At 38.0% G+C, this 23675-nt stretch overlaps 1 protein-coding gene and 1 long non-coding RNA gene across 3 annotated transcripts in view; one reads left to right on the top strand and one right to left on the bottom strand.

Moving 5' to 3' along the window:
• Positions 1-15023, top strand: part of LOC139949977 (alpha-1A adrenergic receptor-like) — a 19785-nt gene extending 4762 nt beyond the window's left edge. Inside the window, exons 1-2 of one of the 2 annotated variants that reach the window (XM_071948589.1) lie at positions 9554-9694; positions 12390-15023. In XM_071948589.1, the coding sequence (XP_071804690.1) occupies positions 12392-13435 (1044 nt within the window). In that variant the 5' untranslated portion in view covers positions 9554-9694; positions 12390-12391 and the 3' untranslated portion in view covers positions 13436-15023. Of the gene's footprint in view, positions 1-9553; positions 9695-12389 lie in introns of those variants that run through there. The other variant, XM_071948588.1, reaches the window with a different exon arrangement.
• Positions 7183-23599, bottom strand: LOC139949981 (uncharacterized). Its single transcript, XR_011787601.1, has 5 exons — positions 23316-23599; positions 11482-11574; positions 10548-10656; positions 9069-9660; positions 7183-7370 (listed from the first exon to the last, which is right to left on the bottom strand). It is a non-coding gene; the product is annotated as an uncharacterized lncRNA (long non-coding RNA).
• Positions 23600-23675: the final 76 nt, after the last annotated feature.

Raw genomic sequence — 23675 nt, 5'->3', positions numbered from 1 at the left:
TTTTAAAATGCTGGTTGAATTTTCGTCTGATAATGAAAGTTTTACTTTCTGACATCTGTTTACTGTTTTTTTTTTAGCACCAAGCCATTTTGGCAAAATGGTATAGAAAACTTGTTCTGGGCCAACACTGGTTTCCAAGTGGCACACCATTTTGGCAAATAATGGTATAAAAAACTGTTCTGTGCCAATAGGCCTACTGATTTTGTAACGGCGCACCATTGGGCCGGCATTGAACCGACATTGATCATAGTATGCAATTTTCAAGGCAGGGTGACAAAGCTGTGCCACAAGATGGCTTAAGATTTTGAAAACAATTACCAGCTGACAAAGTAATGTAATTTGTTGGAATTTTTTTGCTATAAAATACCCCAAAAATTGTAGATAATAATAAATCTTGATTGCAATAATGTAATAATTTGGAATAACTGATAGTTAATATCACAACCATGGGTACAAATTCAACGGAAGTTTAATTATATATTATATCACTCGCATAGCTGCTGGTTTTTTTTCTTTATTTTTTGTATTTTTTTTTTTATCATGGACAACTACACTTTATTGTAATGGACTTTTTTATTGCAAAGTAATTTCATTTAAATTTAATATATTTGATGTACTTTTTGCATTTTTAAAATGCTGGTTGAATTTTCGTCTGATAATGAAAGTTTTACTTTCTGACATCTGTTTACTGTTAGTGGCAAACTGTGTTGGCCCAATACAGAAGTGCCCGCATGAACTCATCATGAACGTTATTGGGCCTGTAAGCCTACTGGGTGAGTTATGGCAACTGTTACTGTGCAAAAAGTATTTTGGCCAACTTTCTGCCAGCTGTGGCATTATCTGGCCAGTAGCTGGCCAATTCTGGGCCAAATAGTGCCATGTTATAATGGCCCAAAACAGAGGTGCCAGCATCGGCGCGAGCGTTATTGGGCCTATGCAAAGAGTACTAGGCCAGCCTTCTGCCAGCAGTGGGCCATCTGGCCAGATAACGGGCTGATTCTGGGTCAATAGTGACATGACTGTAATGGTCCAATAAAGAATTGTGCCAGCATTTATGACAACTGTACTGGGCCGATTAATTGCCAATGTTTCAAACGAAATGCCAGTATCGAGCCAATACAGATGTTTGCTGGGAGACTCCTTTGGCATTGGAGATTAGCCTTGGGTAATCTTGATCCCATGTTGACCGGAAGTGGGGCCATAACTCAAGAACTACACAACCGATTTTCAACTTTTTTTTCAGTTTTGGGCAAAGACCCAAACTGTTATTTCTTGAAATCAGACCAACTATAATGCTTGTGCACAAACACCTAATGTCTAGTTAATTAATTATTGTAATATTTTTAAAGATTTTGAAATATGTTTTCAGCGGTATGCTGCGATAAAATTTTAAAATAAATAAACCATAATTTAATGTAAAAAAATTGTAGCAAAAAAATGCTATAAACTGTCATAATTCCGACCTCAACATTGTTGGGCAATTGCTATCGTTGCCAAGGCAAATGTAATGGACTAAAAACCATCGTTGGTCCAATGAATAAGCTTTAATGCTACCAATATTCTCTCAACACTGATCGCAAACGTTAAACAATGGTGATGTTGCCAACCCAGAGCCAACAATGGTCCTACGTCCTCACCAACACAAGCCGTTGTTGCTTTCCCACAAAATAACTTATGTTGGCTCGACAGTGAGAGCCGGCGTTGAACCAATGTGGTAATGCCGACCTAGAGCCAACATTGGTCCTACGTCGGAAACCAACCCAATGCCGATATTGACGTCCCACTTAAAACCAACGTTGGCTCAACATTGATTGCCAACGTAAAACCAATTTGGTAATGCCGACCTAGAGCCAACATTGGTTCTACGTTGGAAACCAACACAATGCTGATATTGACGTCCCACTATTAACCAACGTTGGCTCAACATTGACCGCCAAAAAAAACACAATGTGGTAATGCCGACCTAGAGCCAACATTGGCCCTACGTTTGAAACTAACAGAAGGCCAATATTGCTGTCCCACTAATAACCAACGTTGGCTCAACATTGACCGCCAACAAAAACACCAATGTGGTAATGCCGACCTAGAGCCAACATTGGCCCTACCTTAGAAACCAACACAATGCTGATATTGATGTCCCACTAATAACCAACGTTGGCTCAACATTGAGTGCCAACGTAAAACCAATGTGGTAATGCCAACCTAGAGCTAACATTGGTCCTACGTTGGAAACTAATATAATGCCGACATTGATGTCCCACTTAAAACCAACGTTGATTCAACATTAAGTGCCAACGTGGTAATGCCGACCTAGAGCCAACATTGGTCCTACGTCAGAAACCAACTCAATGCCGACATTGATGTCCCACTTATAACCAACGTTGACTCGACATTGAGTGCCACCGTAAAACCAATGTGGAAATGCCGACCTAGAGCCAACATTTGTACTACGAATATAAACCAACACAATGCCGATATTGATGTCCCACTTACAACCAACGTTGGCTCAACATTAAGTGCCAACGTAAAATCAATGTGGTAATGCCGATCTAGAGCCAACATTGGTCCTACGTCGAAAACCAACACAATGGCAATATTAATGTCCCACTTATAACCAACGTTAGCTCAACATTGCGTGCCAACGTAAAACCAGAGTGGTAATACCGACCTAGAGCCAACATTGGTTCTACGTCGGATACCAACACAATGCCGAATATTGTTTAATTACTAAAAACCAACGTTGGCTCAACATTGATCGCCAGTGTAAAACCAACGTGATTCTGCCGACTTACAGCCAACCTTGGCCCAATGTCAGAACCAAACATAGTGCCAATGCCGATCGTGGCGACGTAGTGCCAACATGGGGCCAACGCCAAAAGCTAACACAATACCAACGCTAACGGTGCCGACCAAACACCATCTTTGGCCCAATGTATGAATGTTATCTGGGTATAGGCTTACTTGTTGGGGTTTTCGGAATTCTATAGATTGATTACTACATAACCATGACAACTGAAACTAAGCATTGTAGTATTATATAATTCTCAAACAATGCATATAGGCCTAACTGTGCATGAAAGGTAACGTCTTATCTACACTCACTGCATAATACACAATAATAACTCTTCCCCATACACAGTTGTGGCGTTAGCGAAGCACAAGGAGCGACGCCTACTCTTTTATTATATAAGAAAACATAAGAAAACATACGTATGTACATATTATATTATATTAACTTTACGTCATACCATTAAGCTGCCATACCTTCTTTGCACTTTGCACTTTGCACTCTGCACTTTGCACTTTGCATTCTGCACTCTGCACTTTGCACCTTGCACTTTGCACCCTGCACTTTACACCCTGCACTTTGCACTCTGCACCCTGCACTATGCACATTTTGCATTCTGCACCATTTGCACTTTTTGCACTCTGCACATTTTGCACTCTGCACATGTTGCACATTTTGCACTGCACATTTTGCACATTTTGCACATTTTACACTCTGCACATGTTGCACTCTGCACATTGCACTTTGCACATCATTGGGGGAACACGACTTCCAGGAGAAGTTACTCTGGAAACCTGTGCCCAAAGACATTCGGATTCCCCCTCCGTGAAGGTGTTGGACCTCACCTTGGCTGCCAAAATTAAATTTAAATAAATTACCTTACTTATTCCTTAGTAATTAAACTTAACGAGAAGTACGCCGTGAAAGTGCTTGCTAGACTGACTACAATACCCTTTGTAACTTCCTTTTAAACCTCCCTCTTCACCCCTTTTACATAATGGCCACCTGATATGCACAATGCATTACTCGAATTCCTATAAGACAATTATTTCCCGCTATACTACGAACCGCGGGAAATGTGTATACTCGTTGGCTATGGTGAAATGCTGTTTCAACAACCTGACAATGTGCCCACAAATGTTTGTTACGGTCCCTTTACGTGAACACGGCCCCTAACAGCAAATGAAAGTGTCAATTACTGAACAAAATAAGAGTCAAGTAGTTTTCCCTTCCAACCTCGGTTTGGATTCATTTATTTTAAAGACAAAATTAAAGAAAAATATACATCAATGTCTTTGAGGCTCTCAAAAATTGCTTTGAAAGTTTATACCTTGTTGTAATTTGTCTTATAAGATAGTACGATTTAATGTTGTCATGAATTTATGGGTTATTACGCAATTCATTTCGAAAGGTTTTATCGAAGAGTTGTTTATGTATTATTTTTATATATTGTTTGTTTTATTTCCTTTCTTGACAAATAGTCACACGTAAAAAGTATAGTAGGGTTTGTTATTTCGGTGGGCGCGGGGTTAGGGGTCAAAATGCCAAGGCCTGCCAAAGTATCCTTTTTGTACTGGCAGTGGTTTACATAGAGCTATTGGGAACACTGAGTTTAGCATGGCAGGAACACTTTGAGAAAATCTGTTAAAAAATAGCAAGCAGACCATTGTTCAAATGCATCATATTGTGACTTGGTTTTATTCACAATGAACCAAGGCATACCAGATCGTACTTGTTTGGGGTTTTCAGAATTCTATAATTACTGCATATTCATGACAACTTAAACCATCCAATGTAGTGTTACATAATTCTCAATTGTCGTTATTTTGTGCATGTAAGGTAACTCTTCGTTGTTGGATTTCGATGGCTATAGAATCTAGAGAAGGACCAGTAACAGTTCAAAGTCTCGGCAGCCTGTTAGTGTCTTACGGTGCTATACTTGATTCAAGTCCCATTCTCGTGTGAGAGGTCACTAATATATCGCGCCAATTAACAAACAACCTGCAGGTTGGGGAATGCAGAGCATCACAAAACAATAGTCTTTTGGGGTTCGGGATGGGACGGACTTGAGTCAAGTCTACTACGGTCCCGAAGTCATGGTCCCTAAGCACACGAACAATGATTGTCACTTAATACAAATCAGGTCATACATTTGTTTTCCAAGATAAATTAATAACTAGAACCTCAAAAATATCAATTGACTAGAAAGACAAAAAATTCACATTGGTCATTCAATAGGATTCCATAATTTTCATGTACACAGCTGGAAAGAACATTGGCAAAAGTCCCTTAACTAGAGCCAAACGAGGGCGCTATGCAAATTTAACGGTCACGACTTTACGCGGTAATTCAAGAGGGAACACATCCAAAGATTCAGGTCTAAAGTTGCAATGATGTCAATGCAGTCTAAGATATTACTTTCACCCTTCTCTTAATAAAATACGAATCACAAGTTGATAATCACAAACTGATAAGTTGGTTTCGTTGACAAATTAATTTGTTTGGGACAGCGTTTAAAGCAGATGAACAGCGAGTGCGCACACTATACCAAACGACGAAATAGTGTATTTGAAGCTTTCAAAAAAGGCTTACGTTAAATAATTTTTTGAAATTTTAATATTAAGAAAGTAGGATTAATCACTTGTGGTCATGAACTGATTATTTATGACGCAATTCATTTTAAAGGGGTTTATAAAAGGACATTATGCTTTTGAATCACATCTTCTTCTTGACAAAAAGTCACACGAAATGTTAGATTATTTCGGTGGGCGCGGGGTTAGGGGTCATTACACCATGCCTGCCAACTTCTCGGTATACGGATAATGGCTTTAACTGGGGATTTGTTTTTAACAAATTCGTTACATTGTGACTAGATGATAGTCCACAATGAACCAAGGCATACCAGATCATGAGCCCAACCATTGGACAAATTTATGTGTTTAAAGCTTTTATACAAAATTGCTTAAAATGTTTATAATTTTTAGGAAATTGTAATGATTCCTATGGAAAAAAAATTCAAAAGCTCGGCCAGTTCTAAATCGTTAATTTTAAAACGTGCACATTCGATACGGGCTTTCAAATAGAGAACCCAAGCCATGATTTCAAAAAGGACCCACAGAAGTAAACTAGGTTGCGTTCGTTTAGCTCCCCCGAGTCGACCCCGGTGTGTGGCGGTTTTTTTCCCAGGACGAACGTGTGTAGATAATTACCCACGTTCGTCCTGAAAAAAAACCCCACCACACATCGGGGTCGACCCAGGGAAGCTAAACGAACGCACCCATAGGGTGCCCTTTAATATTGTTATTTTTGAGATCGCGCACATGTTTACAAATTTAATTTAATTCACGTACCTGATGTACTCCAATTGCTCTCTTCCATGGACCTTCCTTGACTCACACTGAGATATAAACATCTGGTTTGAAGCAAGTTACGTTCATATTTCTCCTCACAGTTTAACACTTCGTCAGCTCAGAAACCTTGCATTCTGTACGAAAATTAACAGACAGGATGCAGGCACGTTGGGTTTACAGTGCCTACAAAACGCTGGGTCTAGTTCCCTATGCTATGTGACTGTGCTCCGTATTTAATGTGCTCCACATTGACTCGTGTTTATATTAATTTGTACTTTATTCCAAGCAAGTTTTAACTGTTGCCATAGAAACCACTCAAAAGTTGATTATAAAAAGCGTTAAAAAGTAAAAATCGAGTGTTATCCCGGGAGAATTACAAGCGTCCCGGGCGTGTTTTTTCAAGTAAAATAATAGCAAAACGTCAAGGGCTGCCGAAATGTTTAGCTTTTACTCATTGAATTTACTCTTTCGTTTGGACTCAATTTCATAAAGCTGCTTAAAGACACTAGATACCTTTGGTAATAGACCCTTCCCATGAAATATGTAAATTGCACGTAGCGCGTGCGCACTAACGTTTTGGTTGGCAAAATGAGGGAACATCGCGCTGTTTTGTACACGGCTAATGGGTGCGTGACGCAGACGCGATTGCGCGTCTGCTTAGCGCACAACTATAAAACTGAGAATGAAATGTAACGAAGTTTTATGGATGAGTTTTCTTTTCTAATTCAGAAATTATCACCACCCTACCCGAACCCATACAAATATTTCTCAAAAGTTTCAACAACAAAAACTGAGAATGAAATGTAACAAATAGAAAAAGAAAAGGGAAAAAAAACCCACCAAAAACAAAAAATAAAAATAACGTAAAATAAAAAATAATAACAATAATATTGCAATACTAACACCCTTAAACTAAACAAATTTTAACAAATTGTGCAAACTAAAAAGCCTGCAAAAAATATTTAAAAAGAAACAAATAAGGAGAAAATTAAAACCAGGGAGAAAACAATTACTTTAAACAAATTTTATTTATTATTACTTCGATTATGTACAAAACCTGGTACAAAACTATTCAAAAAACATTTTTTTTTATTAAGACCAACCTGAGCATGTTTATACAGACATCTGGACATTATTGATTTTGCTCCGACAGTCGGGTCCCAACAGTGAAAAGCAGGGCAGTTGTAATGCTGATTTCGTTGAGTCCTGTTTGCCTTGTTTTGGTTTCGCTGCTTTTGAATTAGAGAAGAATATAATGGTTGCTTTAATATGTACTTCAAAGAGATTGATAGTATGCTAGCACCAGCGACACTTTCTGATGTAGTAGAGCTGATCCAATATGATTAGCATGTTATATACAAAACTTGCTTAAACTTTCTTTAACACTCAGTGTTTGTCCTTCATTGTCTCAAATGAAACTTATCAGTAACATCATGGTCCAATACAGCCCTGACTTTAATCCTTCATGTATCTTCATAGACACCAGGGCCCAATTTCACAAAGCAAAAAAATTTGCTTAGCATGAAATTTCTTCCTTGATAAAAACAGGAATACCAACCAAATTTCCATTTGTTGCATAGGCCTATGGCTTGTTACTTGTATTCAGCTGTTGTTTGCTTATGCTGAAAGTCACATTGAAATTTGGTTGGTAATCCAGTTTTTATCAAGGAAGAAATTTCATGCAAAGCAAATTTGTGTGCTTAGAAGCTCTATGAATTGGGCCCTGGGCTCAGTTTCATAAAACTGTTATAGCAGAAATGCTGTTAAACAATTGGAGCACCAGTTGCTAAAATGCAAAATAATTAAGTATCTATGACACAAATAATTTTGATTTCAAAGACCAGTGAATTTATAGAATCATAACTGTAATGCCCCTTGGATAAATTAGGCGCTTCTGAGAAAAGCATACATCATGGCCTTATTTTACAAATAATGTTTTATAATCACATCTTTTTGGAGCAAATAAACTCAGTTTTGAGTTTTGGCTGGAATTGCCTAGTTTGGGGCATGTAATGTCATATTTAATTCAACAGTAATCAATAACAATTGATAAATTTACAATTAATTGTGCTACATGTATCAATAAAAAAGGCTTTTGATCATCAGCTATTTTATAGTTTACATATTTTTCTTATATACCTTTGTTAACTTGATCAACCACTGTGTTTTTATAAAACAGTATTTTGCTCTATACAAGTTAATACATTTTTGATTGTTGGTTATTTTAATTTGACATCCTTAAAGTTTCCTTATTGACCAAATTTTGTACCTGATGTTTATCACAATAAATCTTAGTTGTGCCTTTTTGTAGTCAATGTCCTGAGGGGTTACACAATGTACTACACATTTTAGCAATGTGGCATTGAAGGCAGTGGACACTATTGGTAATTACTCAAAATAATTATTAGCATAAAACCTTACTTGGTAACGAGCAATGTAGAGCTGTTGATAATATAAAACATTGTGAGAAACGACTCCCTCTGAAGTAATGTTGTTTTTGTGAGAGAAGTAATCTTCCACAAGATTGTTTTTGAGAACTCAGAATTAGATTTTGAGGTCTCAAAATCAAGCATCTAAAAGCACACAACTTCGTGTGACACAAGTGTTTTTTCCTTCTCACAACTACAACGACCAATTAAGCTCAAATTTGCACAGGGTTGTTATTTTATGCATATGTTGAGATACATCAAGTATGAGAAGACAGGTCTTCCAATAGTGTCCAGTGCCTTTAACACGCTTACCATAACTTGTATATGCAATACTCCCAAAATGATGAGTGTGGCAGACAGTAGCTCTGTGTTCAAGCATTTGTTCAAGGGTTGAAGACATGGTGGTAAATACTTTGATCAAATGCTTCATTCAAGTAATTAAATCATATCTGAAAACAGCGTCTTGTTTGACAACGTTTTCTTTTCGTAGTGTATGATTACCTTGCACGCTGATAAAGGGGATGGTGTTCTCCTTGGGATCCTGTTTGACTGGACTACCATTGTCATGTTGCAGGCTTCATGGTTATCTTTAGTATCCTCATCATGTGGTGTTTTGTCGTCATTCTGAGCAGCCTGATGCAACGCCAGCAACTGCAGCAACACCTGCCAAAAGACCACTACATGTTGCTGCAGTGGCCTTCTCAGCTACAGCAGCTTTCTGAGCAATGGCTATGGAGTACTTTGGGGGTTAGTGGTACACCGCCACAGCTGCTACTGCAATATCAGAGGCGTCCACATTATCAACCTTGGTTGAGATTGTTGGGATTCAGTTTCTGGTGACAATGTCATTATATTGGACAATGCATGAGCAGCTTCCTCAAGGTTCAAGTCACAGACTGAAGCCCCTTGTTGTCATAGGCCATGGTTTTACTCTCGGAGTTCTCCTCTCCACAAACTACAGCAATCATCTCAGCCACCTCGCTGCACTTCTGGCTGCAGCCAATGAAGTATCCCAGGCACCACAGCCCACAACCCTGCTTAGTTCCCCGACGACATGGCAATCGTTTTCGCTCTTGACAACATTTCTGTCAGCCTGCAAACAATAGAAAGCATGAATTAATGAAAAAGTTAGCAAAAAAATGCAATACTTTAAAAACTGAAGGATACTGCATTACAGCTTCAGAAAAACTGATACAATTTTAAAGATCCTGGTTGTGATACTTGTTTCCTAGAGCAAGATGCTTCACTATAATTGCTTCTCTTTACCCAGGGGTATAAATGAGGATCTGCCAGGGAAGAGGTTGATATTGTGTGTGAAAAAGCCTCTGGACGGCATCCCTCCCCAGGAAGCTGAGAAATAATAAAGGGAATAGTATTGGCCCAATGACCAGGGCACTAATGTAAAGCGCATTCAGTCATTGTAAAAAGGTGCATTATGGGGGGTGTCGTGGCCAACGGGAAGAGCACCGAACTCAAGCTCTGCTGTTTCTGTTCAGCAGAACGTGGGTTCAAACCCCGGTCATGACACTTGTGTCCCTGAGCAAGATTACACTTAACTGTAATTGCTTCTCTCCACCCAGGGGTAAATGGGTACATGTGAGGGAAGAGATGGTTCTTGTGATTGATTTAGCTTAGTGCGCGACATATTTGGCAGCACTTGAGCTGTACACTCCTCAGGGAGCTGAGATGGTTCAAGGAATGAAAAGGCCCAGTGATCAGGAGTAATAATGTTGGAAGCCCTTTGAGGGGCGTATAAAGTGCTATATAAAAACCGATTTTTATTATTATTATATTATTTATAAGAACTAGTGTATCATTAATATTAAAGTTGGTTTTACAATTTTAAATGTATGCATTCATGCAGTAATTATGACCTTGTCTCACTGATGCCATAAAAATCCTTCTGTGTGTGTGGTTTTAGCAGAAACTACCTTTAAACTTTATTTTAACAAAATGAGCATTAACTATGCATAAGTTTACCTCATCTATTTTGTGATGAACTTTTGTCTCCTCACACTTCGCATCTTCATATATTTCATCATCAGTCTGGTAGTTCCCTTCTTGCCAAAGTCAAACATAACAACATCAACTGTTGGGGTCAAGAAGTTTGAGATTGAGGTTAGACTAGAAGACTTGTACGATGTTGTTAGTGCAGTAATGTTGGACAAAAAGACTAAAAACCAACAAAAAGGTCCAGATTGTGATAAGCTTGAATAGTGACTTGTGAGCCTTGGGTATGAAGACAATAATCAACAAGAAAGTGACAGCACACCCCATCAGTGAGTCAGTATTAGCAAAAGAGATCTGGGGCGTTACTCAGACTGAATGACAATGGTGCACTGTACAAAACAGAGTGTGACCGCACAGCATCGTGATATAAGAAAATCTAATTGAGTGACAGAATCTTCAGCTCACAGTCTTAATAAATAAGAGAAGCTCCTGACAAACATTCTATTTAACATTACAAGTTGAATGACCTGCCAAGATCTTGTACCAATATTAGCCATTTTGAAAACAGGTGGGCACACTAGGGCATTATATGGTTTTGGCATTGTCTGTACATCAAGACCAAACAGTGCACTCCTACAGAGTCCATTGGAAAATATTGAAGTATTATGGGATACTTTTGAAGGGGCACCTAGGCCAAGACCAGGGCAAGTTCAAGGCCAGGGGCAAACGCCAAAATCGATCGCTAAATCCAAAATCCATCGCTACTTAGCAGGTTTTTACACACGTGTGTGTGTACATTACCACATTTTCTGTAAAGAGATTGTTTTATTCTAGTGTCTACCACAGTGCCTACTTTGTCTAGTTACCTAGCCCTTACTCCATACATTGTCAGCATTCCTCCCAGGTAATGCAAACATGTTATTCAGAAATATGAACAATTTTATGGCTCAGAAAACAATCTTACCTTATGGAAAGCGAGTCTGCAACACAAGAAGTATACAGAGTTGTTACAGCACTCCACAATGTCATTGTACAGGGTGTTCTCATCCAAGCTATCCTGCAGATCAAAATAACATGGTACCGTATAAATAATAACACCATAAACTGGGGTTTTCTCACTTTTAACATAAAGAGCCTAATTAAACATACAGTCCCTAAAAAGACTGAGACCATGGAGGAAGGTGCACTACCATCTCTAACTGCCTCAGTGTTTCAATATGGTTCAAACTTGATCCATGCTGTTTGGTGAGCTCATTGGCCTAGCACTTGATGAGATCTTCTCTAGAATGAGGAAGTTGGACTTCCATCTCATCTGCCCCAGTACACATATGTACTTCAATTTGATTCAAACTTGTTCCTTCTCATTAGAACATAAGCCCGGACCCACTCTTGTTATTGTGAAGATTTTATTTTATTTTCTTCGCCAAGAGTGCATTGGGAGGGCAAAAACATGTGCGCTATGGTATATGGTTTAACATGGTGGTGCACTGAGTAATAAAAACTAAGTACACACGACCTACAGTCTAAAAACTCCCAAGTCAGAGTTAACATGGAAACTGTTAAATGGGATTTTAAGTTGGATTTTAGTTAGTTTGACTCATTTATGGGTAATTTTGGGAGTCAATGCCTGTGTTTATACAGTGTAGTGCAATTCAAGTTTCTTCCATATGGCTTTCCTCTTATAGATGGGTTTGCTCTTATATTATGTACATCAATGTTTATTTGGTCATACATCTAATAGAAAACATCATACATTTTGATCTTTGAAAAATTTACAGAAAAAAAGTGCATAAAGGAATTTCCACGGAGTGTATAAGTTAACCCAGAGTTGTGTGGGTTTTAAATGTGTTATTTTTTTATATTTTTTTATAGAAATGTCATCTGGACAAGTCCCCTCAACCATCCGGGCCGACTGCCCGAACTGTTTCCTGGCCATTATCATAGCAATGTGGCTGGAGGCTTCAATTGCCACCGTAGCTAACACCCTAGCCATCATGGCTTTCTTTATGTCCAAGAAAATCCGCAAGAAAGTGTCAAACTACTTCATCCTGAACCTCTCTGTAGCTGACCTACTAGTTGGTGCAGTCGTGATGCCCATCAATAACGTTTCTGTGTACTACGGCTACTGGCCGTTCGGTAAGGTCGTCTGTAAAATCTGGTTACTCCTGGTGTTCGCCTGTACAGTCCTGTCCAGCTTCGCCTTGGTGCTCATTAGCTGGGACCGCTATCTGTGGGTGAGAGCCCCGTTGGTTTACATCCACAACCAATCAAAGAAGCGCGCACTAGCTGTTATAGCTGGTACGATTTTCGCCACATATACCTTCGTGTCTGTAATAGATGTCGGTTGGGAGGTGTTTTCTGGGGAGCAGCAGGTGAACTACTCGACCACATGTGAGTCGGAAGGAATATTCTCTATACCATATGCCTTTATAACATTTGCCTTTGAGTTTGTCCTTCCAGCTGGGTTGCTTGCGACGTTTAACATACTAGTGTTCATCAAAATCAGAAAGATGCTGCTACAGCGTCAACGCACTGAATCAGGGACGATATCAATTGAATGCAGGAACAGCAAGAGAAACAAGACAACATCGGATGCTGACCTGAGGGACTCCAGCCTTCGTCAGCCAACCTCAAACGGCGCTGCCTCACCGAGGCAGCCCGGTCCGCAAGCCTACCGCAAGTCAGCCATCATGCTCGGCCTAATGACTGGGGCATTCATCATATGTTGGTGCCCCTGGTTTATCATTATATTTATAAACGCCCTCAATGGTGGGGACTATGTCAGCTTTGACTTGCTGTGGTCAATGTCATATCTTATGTTTGCAAACTCAGCGATTAACCCATTCCTTTATGCTTCAACTAACATTCATTACAAAGCAGAGATGCTATCACTTCTTTGCTTTTTCCGCCGAAGGTAGCAACAACTTTTGCTGGATATATTGCTGGACATGATTTGTATGGCAGCAAGCAGTGTTCTAGTGCCTTGATGCCCAGGAAAATTGTATGAACTTGGCCATGAAGCCACAATCTTTGTAGTTGCCTTAACCAAGGGGGACCAGTTTCTTGGAACATATCGCTTTGTGTTCAAAACTTCTTTTTATTTAGTTGTCATTTCTTTCCTTCTTGTTTATACACGATTCTTTTATCACATCTATAAGTACATTGATAAAAATTTACAAGTACTTACAAGTCTTGTTCATCTTTATTCAAACAATCATTTATTATTCCACCTAACGAGATAATGTGATTTAGTGAATGTTTCTGACACCTTGGAACTATAAACAATCATAGCACTCAGGAAAACACAATTTATGATGTCCAGTTTTTATTTATTCATACATTGACATACATGGTGTAAGTACAATGACATCTAGTTCAATGAACACAATTACAAGTACACAAATTGAAATCAGTAAAATAAGTTTAGGTTTAGAACTGTGTTGATTAACAGAAAATATCAAATTATTGTATTAACCACCATATAGTATAATTTAAACACTGAAGTAGAAGAATTTTAAATATAGGAGATATTTAAAATTAAATTAACACATTTCTGCACACAGTCACCATCACGGGTACTCAATTTGTGTATGTCTATTCTTTACAAAAAATTTTGGAAACCATTGGTGCAGCAGCTCCCTCATTGTTACTTAACAACCACTGTGTCAATGATATCTAAAAAAAAAGCTTGAGATTTATATGCAGGATTTTACTTTCAGGTGATCCCCTAGCTGCCATTTCCCAGGTTGTATCGTAATTTGGGTGTGATCCCTGGCTACACGGCAGTTAACGGTTGTATGGCTTCTGACTGGCACCCCGAACAAAGATATTGACAAAATAGGGACACCGCCAATATAGGGCTAGATAGGTCAGTTGGTAGAGCGCCGGCACGTTAATCCGGAGGTCGTTGGTTCGAATCCCACTCTAGTCAATTCTTTGTTCAACCCCCAAAATCAGGATTTTACTTTAATACATGATATAAGAATATAATTTTCCCAATAAATAACTTCCTTAAACATCGATCATTATTTTATATAAACCCAAAATGTTGCAATTGCCTTCATTTTAAGTGTAAATAGTTATTTTAAATAGTTATGAAAAAGAAATATTCAATAAATATGGGTGTTTTTTTAATACACACCATTCTGAAGTGTAAGTGCGTGGTTTCTCATTATGTAAACATTGTTGTAGATTTACTTGAAATAGAACATTTCCAGTTGTGCCAAACCCAGTGGCTATCTTAGTTTAATTGAATAAATCACATGGTTTATAGATCGACCAAACTGTACCTTCTGAGATACTATAGAAGCCAATGAACCACTCTTCGCTCCTGTAAGACAGGATACTTGAATTGTATGTGATGTATGATTCAGGAATCCCTTTCAGCCCAGCACTGTTGCTCATTCCATCAAATCTTATCATGACTGCTGACCCAAAGAAGCTCCAGGATGAAGTCGATCCCTGTCGAACCCAGGTGCCATGTGGGTTATAATAGATGGATGAATGTCCTTGGTCCATGTCTTTCAAGAAGAAGAAAAAAATACACAAAAGCTGTTTGAAAATATTGTAACATTAAAATGTTACAAGTTATTTTTTACAGTTCAAATCTTGATTTGCAAGAAAATCTACGGAAATCAACAACTTTTATATTAGAAATAAAAAAACAAATAAACAAGCCAAAAAAGAAAACCAGGCTTTAAAAAAACCAACAGCAATTGCCATGGTGCCCCGTGCTTTTGCTGTGGTGCCCTTTGCAAAGTTGAAATAAAAATTTAAATTTTCCTTATAAAGTTCCCTAACGAGTTAGAAATTGCTGTGCCCCTTCCTCATAAAAGTTTCCTTAAGAGTTAGAAATCGCTTTGCCCATTTAAGACAAGTTAAAGCCATGGCAAACTTCTATTATTATTTTTATTCAAATAAAGGACAGGGTAAGACAACAAGTTCCCTTGTGCCACACTAAAGGGTTCCTTTTGCATGCTATGCAGCTTATTGCCTCCACCCTGCCTGTAAAATGCCCTCAATGTACAAAGATGTTTACCATGTTTACACTTTTTTGAAGTAACACTTACCCACTGTGAATTTGCTGTCTTCTTTTGTCGGAGTGTTGGTAGCGAAGTATAGAGTCACACCTTTTTGCCCATCTATAGTTAGTTCCATTTCCATTGGTAGTACCAGCTTTGATACTTTCTCCATGACACCCCAACTTGAAGTGAAGCTGTCACATGGTGGTTCATCTACTTCTATGCTTGCTGAAATTCAATGAAAATAGTCTCAATCAAACTAAAGTCAATTGTTGAGTTTGAAAAACTGGTTGAGTAAAACCTTACTGTCTTTTCAGTATACTTGGTTCCAATCTGTTAATGTGTTTTCCCCTTCCAAATAGTCAATAATAGGGACTTTTCGTTTTCGACGACGGATGGTTCTGCGACGGTTGTTCAGCTAAACGTTGTCGTTTTCAGCACAATGAAGATTCATCCCAAGTACTGTCGTAGAAATTGAGGGACGACCGTCCTCAAAGCCGACGCATGCGCAGATGACGCCAAATGTCATCTTTACCGTCGCAGAACCATCCGTCGTCGAAAACGAAAAGTCCCTTATGGTGTACTACCTGCAACAGTGCCTTTTAACCCTGGTACTGATAATGTACAAATATTGACTGCTTCGAGTGCTATGGTTAAAACTTCGACTCCCGAAGTGATCCTAGGAGCGTTTTATTTTCACGAGGCACAGCCGAGGGCAAATGGAACGGTCAGGGGATCACCTAGGGAGTCGTAGTTTTAACCATAGCACGAGTAAAGCAGTCAATATTTGTTTTATAACACCCCACTAGACTATTATCATCCTTGTACACGTAACGTTTGTCGCGCGTTTCAGATACACCACAACTGGATGGGTTCAAGGTGGGTAAAAAGACGTCTTGGTATTACTGCATGCCGTGTGATAGTCGTCGGACTATCACACGGCAAACGATGCACTATCACACGGCCACCGTTTCTAGTAAAACTAAGACATATCATGTGACACGCTCTAGACCAATGAAAAGGCAGAATATTTGTAAGGGGTGTTATAATCTTCAATCACAGACTTTGGAATCCTATTCATTAGATTGTACCCAAGCTAGTTTGTACCCATGAATGAACGAAAAAACTGGTAGTCGAATCTGTAAAGTCCATCAATAAAGTTAATGCTCAAGGTCAAAGTAAACCCCTTTAAAGTTAAGTTATGTAAGAAATACAACAATGTGGGAAACCTTTGGATATTGAGAGTTATTCACATGAATGAAGCTTACCATTCTCGCATCCAAGCACTTGACGAATCTTCTCTTTGTTCGTTTTGAATGGGATGTAATAGATACCATCCACTCCGCTAGGACGAGGTTGTGGTTTGATGTTCAATCCACCCAGTCGAAACTCTGTACATTCACACGGGTTACTCTGCTCAATGTACCAGTGATATCCCTTTCCAGCTGATGGTTCTTGACCAATGTAGCAAACGTGGGCTTGAACTGAAAGCAAAACAGCATGTGGTATGTATAACTGAAGTTGGTGTCAGTACATGTACCTTCAAAGTAAATAAATTTAAAAGATAATCATGGCAGGGTCCATTCAAACTAACATCTCTGAAGGGTGTTTGAGTTGTTTTTACTTTTTGGCAGGATACACAACAATGCAAAACGAACTAAAAGACTGAAGAATGATTGCGTTTTAATTAATACATTTTAGCAATAATCTGCAAGGATATGCAACTTATTATTTTGAAATTGGAGATAAGTAAATGTGCTGAGTTTAAAGAGACCTAAAGTATCTGTGCCAAAACATCTGTGCTCAGAAACTTGCCTGTTGATTTTTCATAATTTTCTTTGAAATTAAAAAGTACAGACAAACAAAAATCATTGTTAATTCACTTTACAGTTATTTTAACAATCAAGTTTAATGCCCAAATAGCCAAAAGCCAATATGCCTTTTTAAGTTGATATACAAGCTTTAGGTCCACTGGGGCCTGAGCCATCTCTGCATCACAATATAAAATAAACCAGAAAAATTGGTTAAAACGGAACATCATCCAAGTTGAAATCCATGTAGATTCAGTTTCTGGGTCAGACTGGAAATAGTTAACTAGAATTCCGACCCACAAATGGGTCTGGCCCCATGTGACCCTAGGTTTTTGTATTGGCTTCAAAGCGACAGGTTGTCTGAAAAAGCATCCACAACAAATTGGTTTCTCTATAAAAGTAAGGCCTACTCATTAACTAAATAGAAAACAAATTTGATAATTTTGATATAATTATAGCAAACTACATTGTATTTTATGCTGCAGTAGACTTACCTTTAAAACATAATGACGATACCAGTAGAACTTTAAACAGCGGTGTCATTAAAGCCATATTTTGGACATGACGGAAACATTCATGAAGTAGATGCCAGCTAGCTCATGAGCTTGTCGACTCTCATAAACTCAACTCTCTACTAAAATCCAACCAAGTTTTGGTATGCCGCTCCTTATGTATGGATGCAGGAGCCATGGTAACCAGAGACTCTGCCATGGTTACCAAAATAAATATGGGTGTGGCAATGACGATAAAAACATCACTGCAAGGTCACTTTTGCAATTACACCAAAGCTATATTGTTGACTTTTGGTGACTGTCCAATTTAAGTTTAAGTAACGGCGCAATATAAATCTGAAATTATTGTTATAATTATGAAGTATTTGGTGTCAACAGTACATTTACTCACAAGTTCAAGATTTTAAGCAAGAATAAACTAGATTTAAATTTGGTTGTCTATTTTGTGCAGAATTGAGAAAATTTGTAGGTTTAATTTCAGGTAGGCCTATTTTAATTTTCAGGTATTGTAAGAAAACAAATTGGCAAATTGTAAGTGGTCATTAATTCAAAGAAAACAAAAATATTGTCACTGGGATAATGACACCTCAGGGCCTATCAGCCAGGTAGGCCTACCAACAATTTACATACACTTTTTCCAACTATTTTTTAAAAATTATTATTGTTATTTTTGCTTTGCATTTGTATCAAGGGACTTAAATTCAGAAACTGATACGATACCAACTAGTCTCTTTAAACACTTTCCACTATTGTACAGTGTAGATGCCATGGAAATTAGATCAATTTGCCCCTGGCAGTTTGTTACCAATGACTTATTGTTCGTGTTTGGTGAACTGTTATGATAAGGGAAGGTGTGTAGTAACCACACAAGCGCTGCAGCGGCGTCATTAATTGGCCAATAATACACGTTTCCACGCTGACTTTTTCTTTCAAGACTCGTACACACCGACCTAGTTCTAAATAGCTGTGCTGTGAGCGTGACCTTGTGGCTAAATTGATGTTGCAATCACAAAGAGAAGCTGAATATTTTCCTTTTATGAAGACTATGAATTAACCAGGGCTGGTGATTTCGTTTATAGAATAGCTTTAAATTATCAGACAATGCAAGATCAACAATATCCTAAGAATAGTTAAGATTGATGAAAAAAAACAGTTTATTTTATTCTGTTCAATTTACCAATAGCTACCTTGTCTCCCTCGTTAATACAAACAAGCACAACATATTAATTGCTGTTGTTACTATTTATTTAACTTCTGATCTCAATGAGTGACATTTTTCCCTAGTGAAAAATATTGGAGAATTCTGTTGATTACGAGGGCTGACCTAAACATGAAACATGTGTTGGCTTTTCAAGACTTTTTTCAGACTATTAATTACATCTTTTTGCTGATTTGTCTATAGGGAAAAATCCGAAATCAGATAAAAGTAAAAAATAATGCCATGACTGATTTTCTTAATCATAATGTATTTATTTGAAGCTTCCTTTGTACTGAGATGCATTTATATTTTTGGAGAAAGATAAAAAGTAACATTATTTTCCAAACCACAGAATGTGGCACAGCAAGACATTATCACAATGATGCACAAATGAAAACAAAATAGAGCGATTCAATACAATCTAAATTTAAATTTCTGATGGCAAAATTTTAGAAGAATTGCTGTTCAGTAAATATTACTCCAGTGAGAACTTTATTGTGCTAATAAACCAAATAAACCTTGAAGCCGCGACTGCGTTTCTATGGCTCTTATGTGTCATTAGTCATATTGGTCTTGAAGGTCTCTCTACTACGATATTGTGTTGACCTACTTTATTATTGGCAGCAGGATGATACTTGGTTCTTGGGGAAAAAGGGAGGAATATTTTACTAACCAAGGGTAACTACATTGTACATAGTGTAGGCCTTAATACATGTAGATGTTTCAGGGTTTGTAATCATAAGAGAAATAATCGAAAACCAGACTAAAGTAGGGAGAATTTGATCATGCGATGGCAGTTAAGCTACAATCATTTCAAGCAGTAATGCAATGGTTTGAGAAACTGTTTGTACTGTCAGAACTGGGTTTATAAAGTCAAAGATAAATTTTGCAGGAGCACCCTCACACATTTAGTACTATACTCTCATGAAAAAAAATCGAACAATTGAAAGTTTACTGGTGCCACACTCATTCGTTGCTTAGCAAAGACACTTGATATGCAGTATTCTGGAATCTCTACTTGAAATAAAACTAGGCTCAGGTGTTTGCGCTTCTGTAGGAACACTTAATAAAAAGAAAGCTACTTATCAATCATGTTAATTAAACCACTGTTTCATGATCTATGTTGAAACAGACAGTAGAACAATTAAGGGCATTTTTTATTTCATTCCAGGGTATAATTTTCTTTAATTTGTTTTTACTCAGTACTTTTACTCAGGGTGGAAAACACAGTAAAATCACTCGAGTGAGATTCAAATCCATGACCTTTGCATTGTTAACGCAGATGTCTTCCTATAAGCCTGTGCGCTGACAGGTAATTTAGTTTCCAACCGGATTGAAACTAAACCGGAAACAAGACTTGTTACGTTTGATTAAAACAAAAAACACTAGCCTATTTTTTGCTTGCATCTGGCGGCAACACATGGTGCGACCAGCACTGGGCGTGACCATGGCCGTGGATGTCCCATCGAAAAACTCACCCCCTCACACCAGCTGCCGTGCCTTTTTGATCTGTTGGCCGCCGCTGTGTATGGTTTCCTTTTTACCAATTACGCAATGACAAAAATTGTCTTCTTTCCGATCCTGAATCGTCTGGCGTCCACAACCACAGAGGAACATGCAGGTTTTTTTGCTCAGTGCTTTCTCAGTAAGCGTGCACCAAACTTAACTGACATTTTCACAGGCGAAATATTTGCTTAGTTGTTAAAATAGAAACAGCGCAAAAAAGTCCAAACCTGATACTTCACAGAGGCAACGATAGGCGATTGCCTCCATGGCCTCTGGTCATTGCCTTGGTGCCCCTGAAGTAGCAGTTTACAATTTCTTTAAAGGGTGCCCTGTATCGAAGAGAAAATGCCTTGGTGCCCAGTCAGTATGCAGCAAATAAATAAAAAATTATTTTTGTCATTTTCACTTAAAATATTTTTATATTTTCCCCATATTGGCACACCATAGAATCCCAAATAGTAACCACCTCACGTGATTCATCTAGTGACTAAAGCAGAATGAAACTCAATCTAGCAGATAGTAATTTTGTGTTGAACTTTCGAGGTTGGATGATGTTTCTTTGACTCATTTGAATGTTGGCATAATAATGCACTTAGTGATTAGTACCAAAAATCAATCATTTTATAAATGTTTGAGCATTACCAACGACAGGAAACTTTTTTCTCAGCATGATTAAGCCTGATGAAAATACAGACTGTGAGTAAACTGCATAGCTTCTGTCACCTTGCAGCTTGCACAATCTCGCGGTAAACGGGAATCAAAGTTGGGGACCGAAAACATATGAGGGTCGATAACGTATGACGCTACGATAATTAAATTTGTTTAGTAGTAATTGAATAATATTTTTGATTTATTTTGCTTGCCAAACTAGCTTCTGAATATTCAATAAAATACCAACCAATGAAAGGTGTGAAAACATGTGACGTTGCTCCAATGTCGTGCATGCAGCACTGTTATTAATGGCGGACTGTCTCTCGCAACGTAAAACCAAAACTTTAAAAATTTCAACACGTGATGAAGTGTAGTAAGTGTTATTGTTAAAAAATTGGATAGATGATTAGAAAAAAAACATTTAGTTTTTTATTGTGAACAATTTTCCTGTTATCCTATTCCTACTGAAAACACATGACTAGGTAGGTAGGTAGGATTATCCTCCCCTTACCAGTTTTCACGCTATTATGCCTTTTTCGTTGAATTGGGAAAAAAACAATGATGACTTATATCAACCGATGCCCTAATTACCTTCTTTTGTTAATATGAATTATGCAAACATATATTTAAACTTGATGGACATTGAAATGTTCACACTACACACCGATCTTCGATGACTTCAACTGGCCCCATTTGTTTTGAGTTTTTCCTGTTTTCACGGCAAACAAGAAAGCATGGTTTCCCGGTGAAGCCATACATGGAAGAAACATCTACAGTGACTACAAGTGTTCTTTGAGACTCTGTGTATGACTCTATAGCCAGCAGTTGTCTTGTTTTATTCAAAATATTTTTTAATGAAATTTTAAAATTACCATGGTAATTTGCAAAAAATAACAAAAATAAATAATTTAATAAAAAGTGTGAATAATCACAGGGGTCGAAATTGCCACTAGCCCGCTAGCCCGGGACTACCAGATTTACAGCCGGGCTACTGATTTTTCCAGTTTGATAGCCCGACGGGCTAGTGGAAAAACAATGCAAAAAATCATCATTACAAACAACAAAGAACTGTGCTATGGTGTATTGTAAAGTTTAAGCCGTGACTCGAGACATAATGTGTCTTTCAGGCAACCAAAATCTCATCAGGGCTACTAAAAATGATTGGTTACTAGCCCTGCTGACTACCATGAAAATACACTTAATTTCGACCCCTGAATCATTGGCTTTCAAATCTGATTTTTATTTATTTTTTTCCCCTTTTTTTTCTCTTAAAATTTATAATGAAGCGTATAAGTAAACAGTGGTAATTGAATCAACAAGCTGATGTTTAAATTTTAATATTAATGATAATATTGATCGGAGGGTTAAAAAAAAATCTCCAAAAATATTAGAAAATTATATAAGGCACATGGCTTCTTTAAGCCTCTGTATTTTTTCCCCAGAATGCTCAGCAAAATATTCAGTCACATGATTTGATCATCATGAATTGTGAATTGAAATAGTGTTTGATGAAACTTTTTCGGTGGGCAAATATTTTTATATGGCCTCAACATTATGACATATTTTTGTACCTTGTAGAAATGCCTAAAATACCAAACTTTTTGCATTTACAAGTGCAAATATCCAGTGGAGCCTTACGTGTTTCTAAGTTTTGGTCAAGGGAGAGGAGACTCTTTGCTTGGCAAATAAAACCACACAATTTTTAGCTAGGGACTGTTTACATCGCGCACAGAGAGGTAAAAGATTTGCCGCGATTTTAGGGACACCTCGAAAACAGGACCTCCTACCTACGATATAAAAATATGGCCCCTTTCGCTCATTTTTACAAAAAGGGATCTCATTGAGCACGGAGGTAAGTTAGATACTATATTATTTCATACCGAATGAAAAAGTGGTGGCGCCATACGGAAACTTTTCCGCCGAGTTTGCAAGGTGCCGCAGCGACCAATAACCACCCCCCCCCCTTCCCCGCCCCCGGGCCCATGACAGACCACAACAGCAGTGTGCAGACAACGTTCGCCATTTTGTTTATGAAGACATAAAATTATTTGCATTCCTAAGTTTAGCCAATAAGATCAATATGAAATACAAAAACTCACCCAAACTCTCTTCTATGATGAAAGAAGTAAAACCTGGAACAAGGTGGGTTGATAGAAATTACCGGTGCCAGAATAAAATGCCGAAATGATGTTCCACTTGAGCAGACGTTCGAGAAGTTGACACTTTTCAGCTGTTCCTTTTTTGGCCTGATAACCCAAGTTAAAATATTTCTACGCCAATCGAAAAGTGGCACCTCGGGATTTATTTATAAACACCTTCTACTCAACTATTTCAAATTCTTGTGGGATACTTTGATGAACAAACTTACAAAACTTAATTGGCCCAATGTAAAAAAAAAAAACTGATTTGAGAAAAAAAAATGACGGACTACTTTTGCGTGTTGTATAAACACTACCATA

This window comes from Asterias amurensis, chromosome 17 (assembly GCF_032118995.1).
Source record: "Asterias amurensis chromosome 17, ASM3211899v1".
Taxonomy (NCBI): Eukaryota; Metazoa; Echinodermata; class Asteroidea; order Forcipulatida; family Asteriidae; genus Asterias; species Asterias amurensis.
The sequence above is the reverse complement of the archived record's forward strand: the minus strand, read 5'-3'. Positions and strand labels throughout refer to the sequence as shown.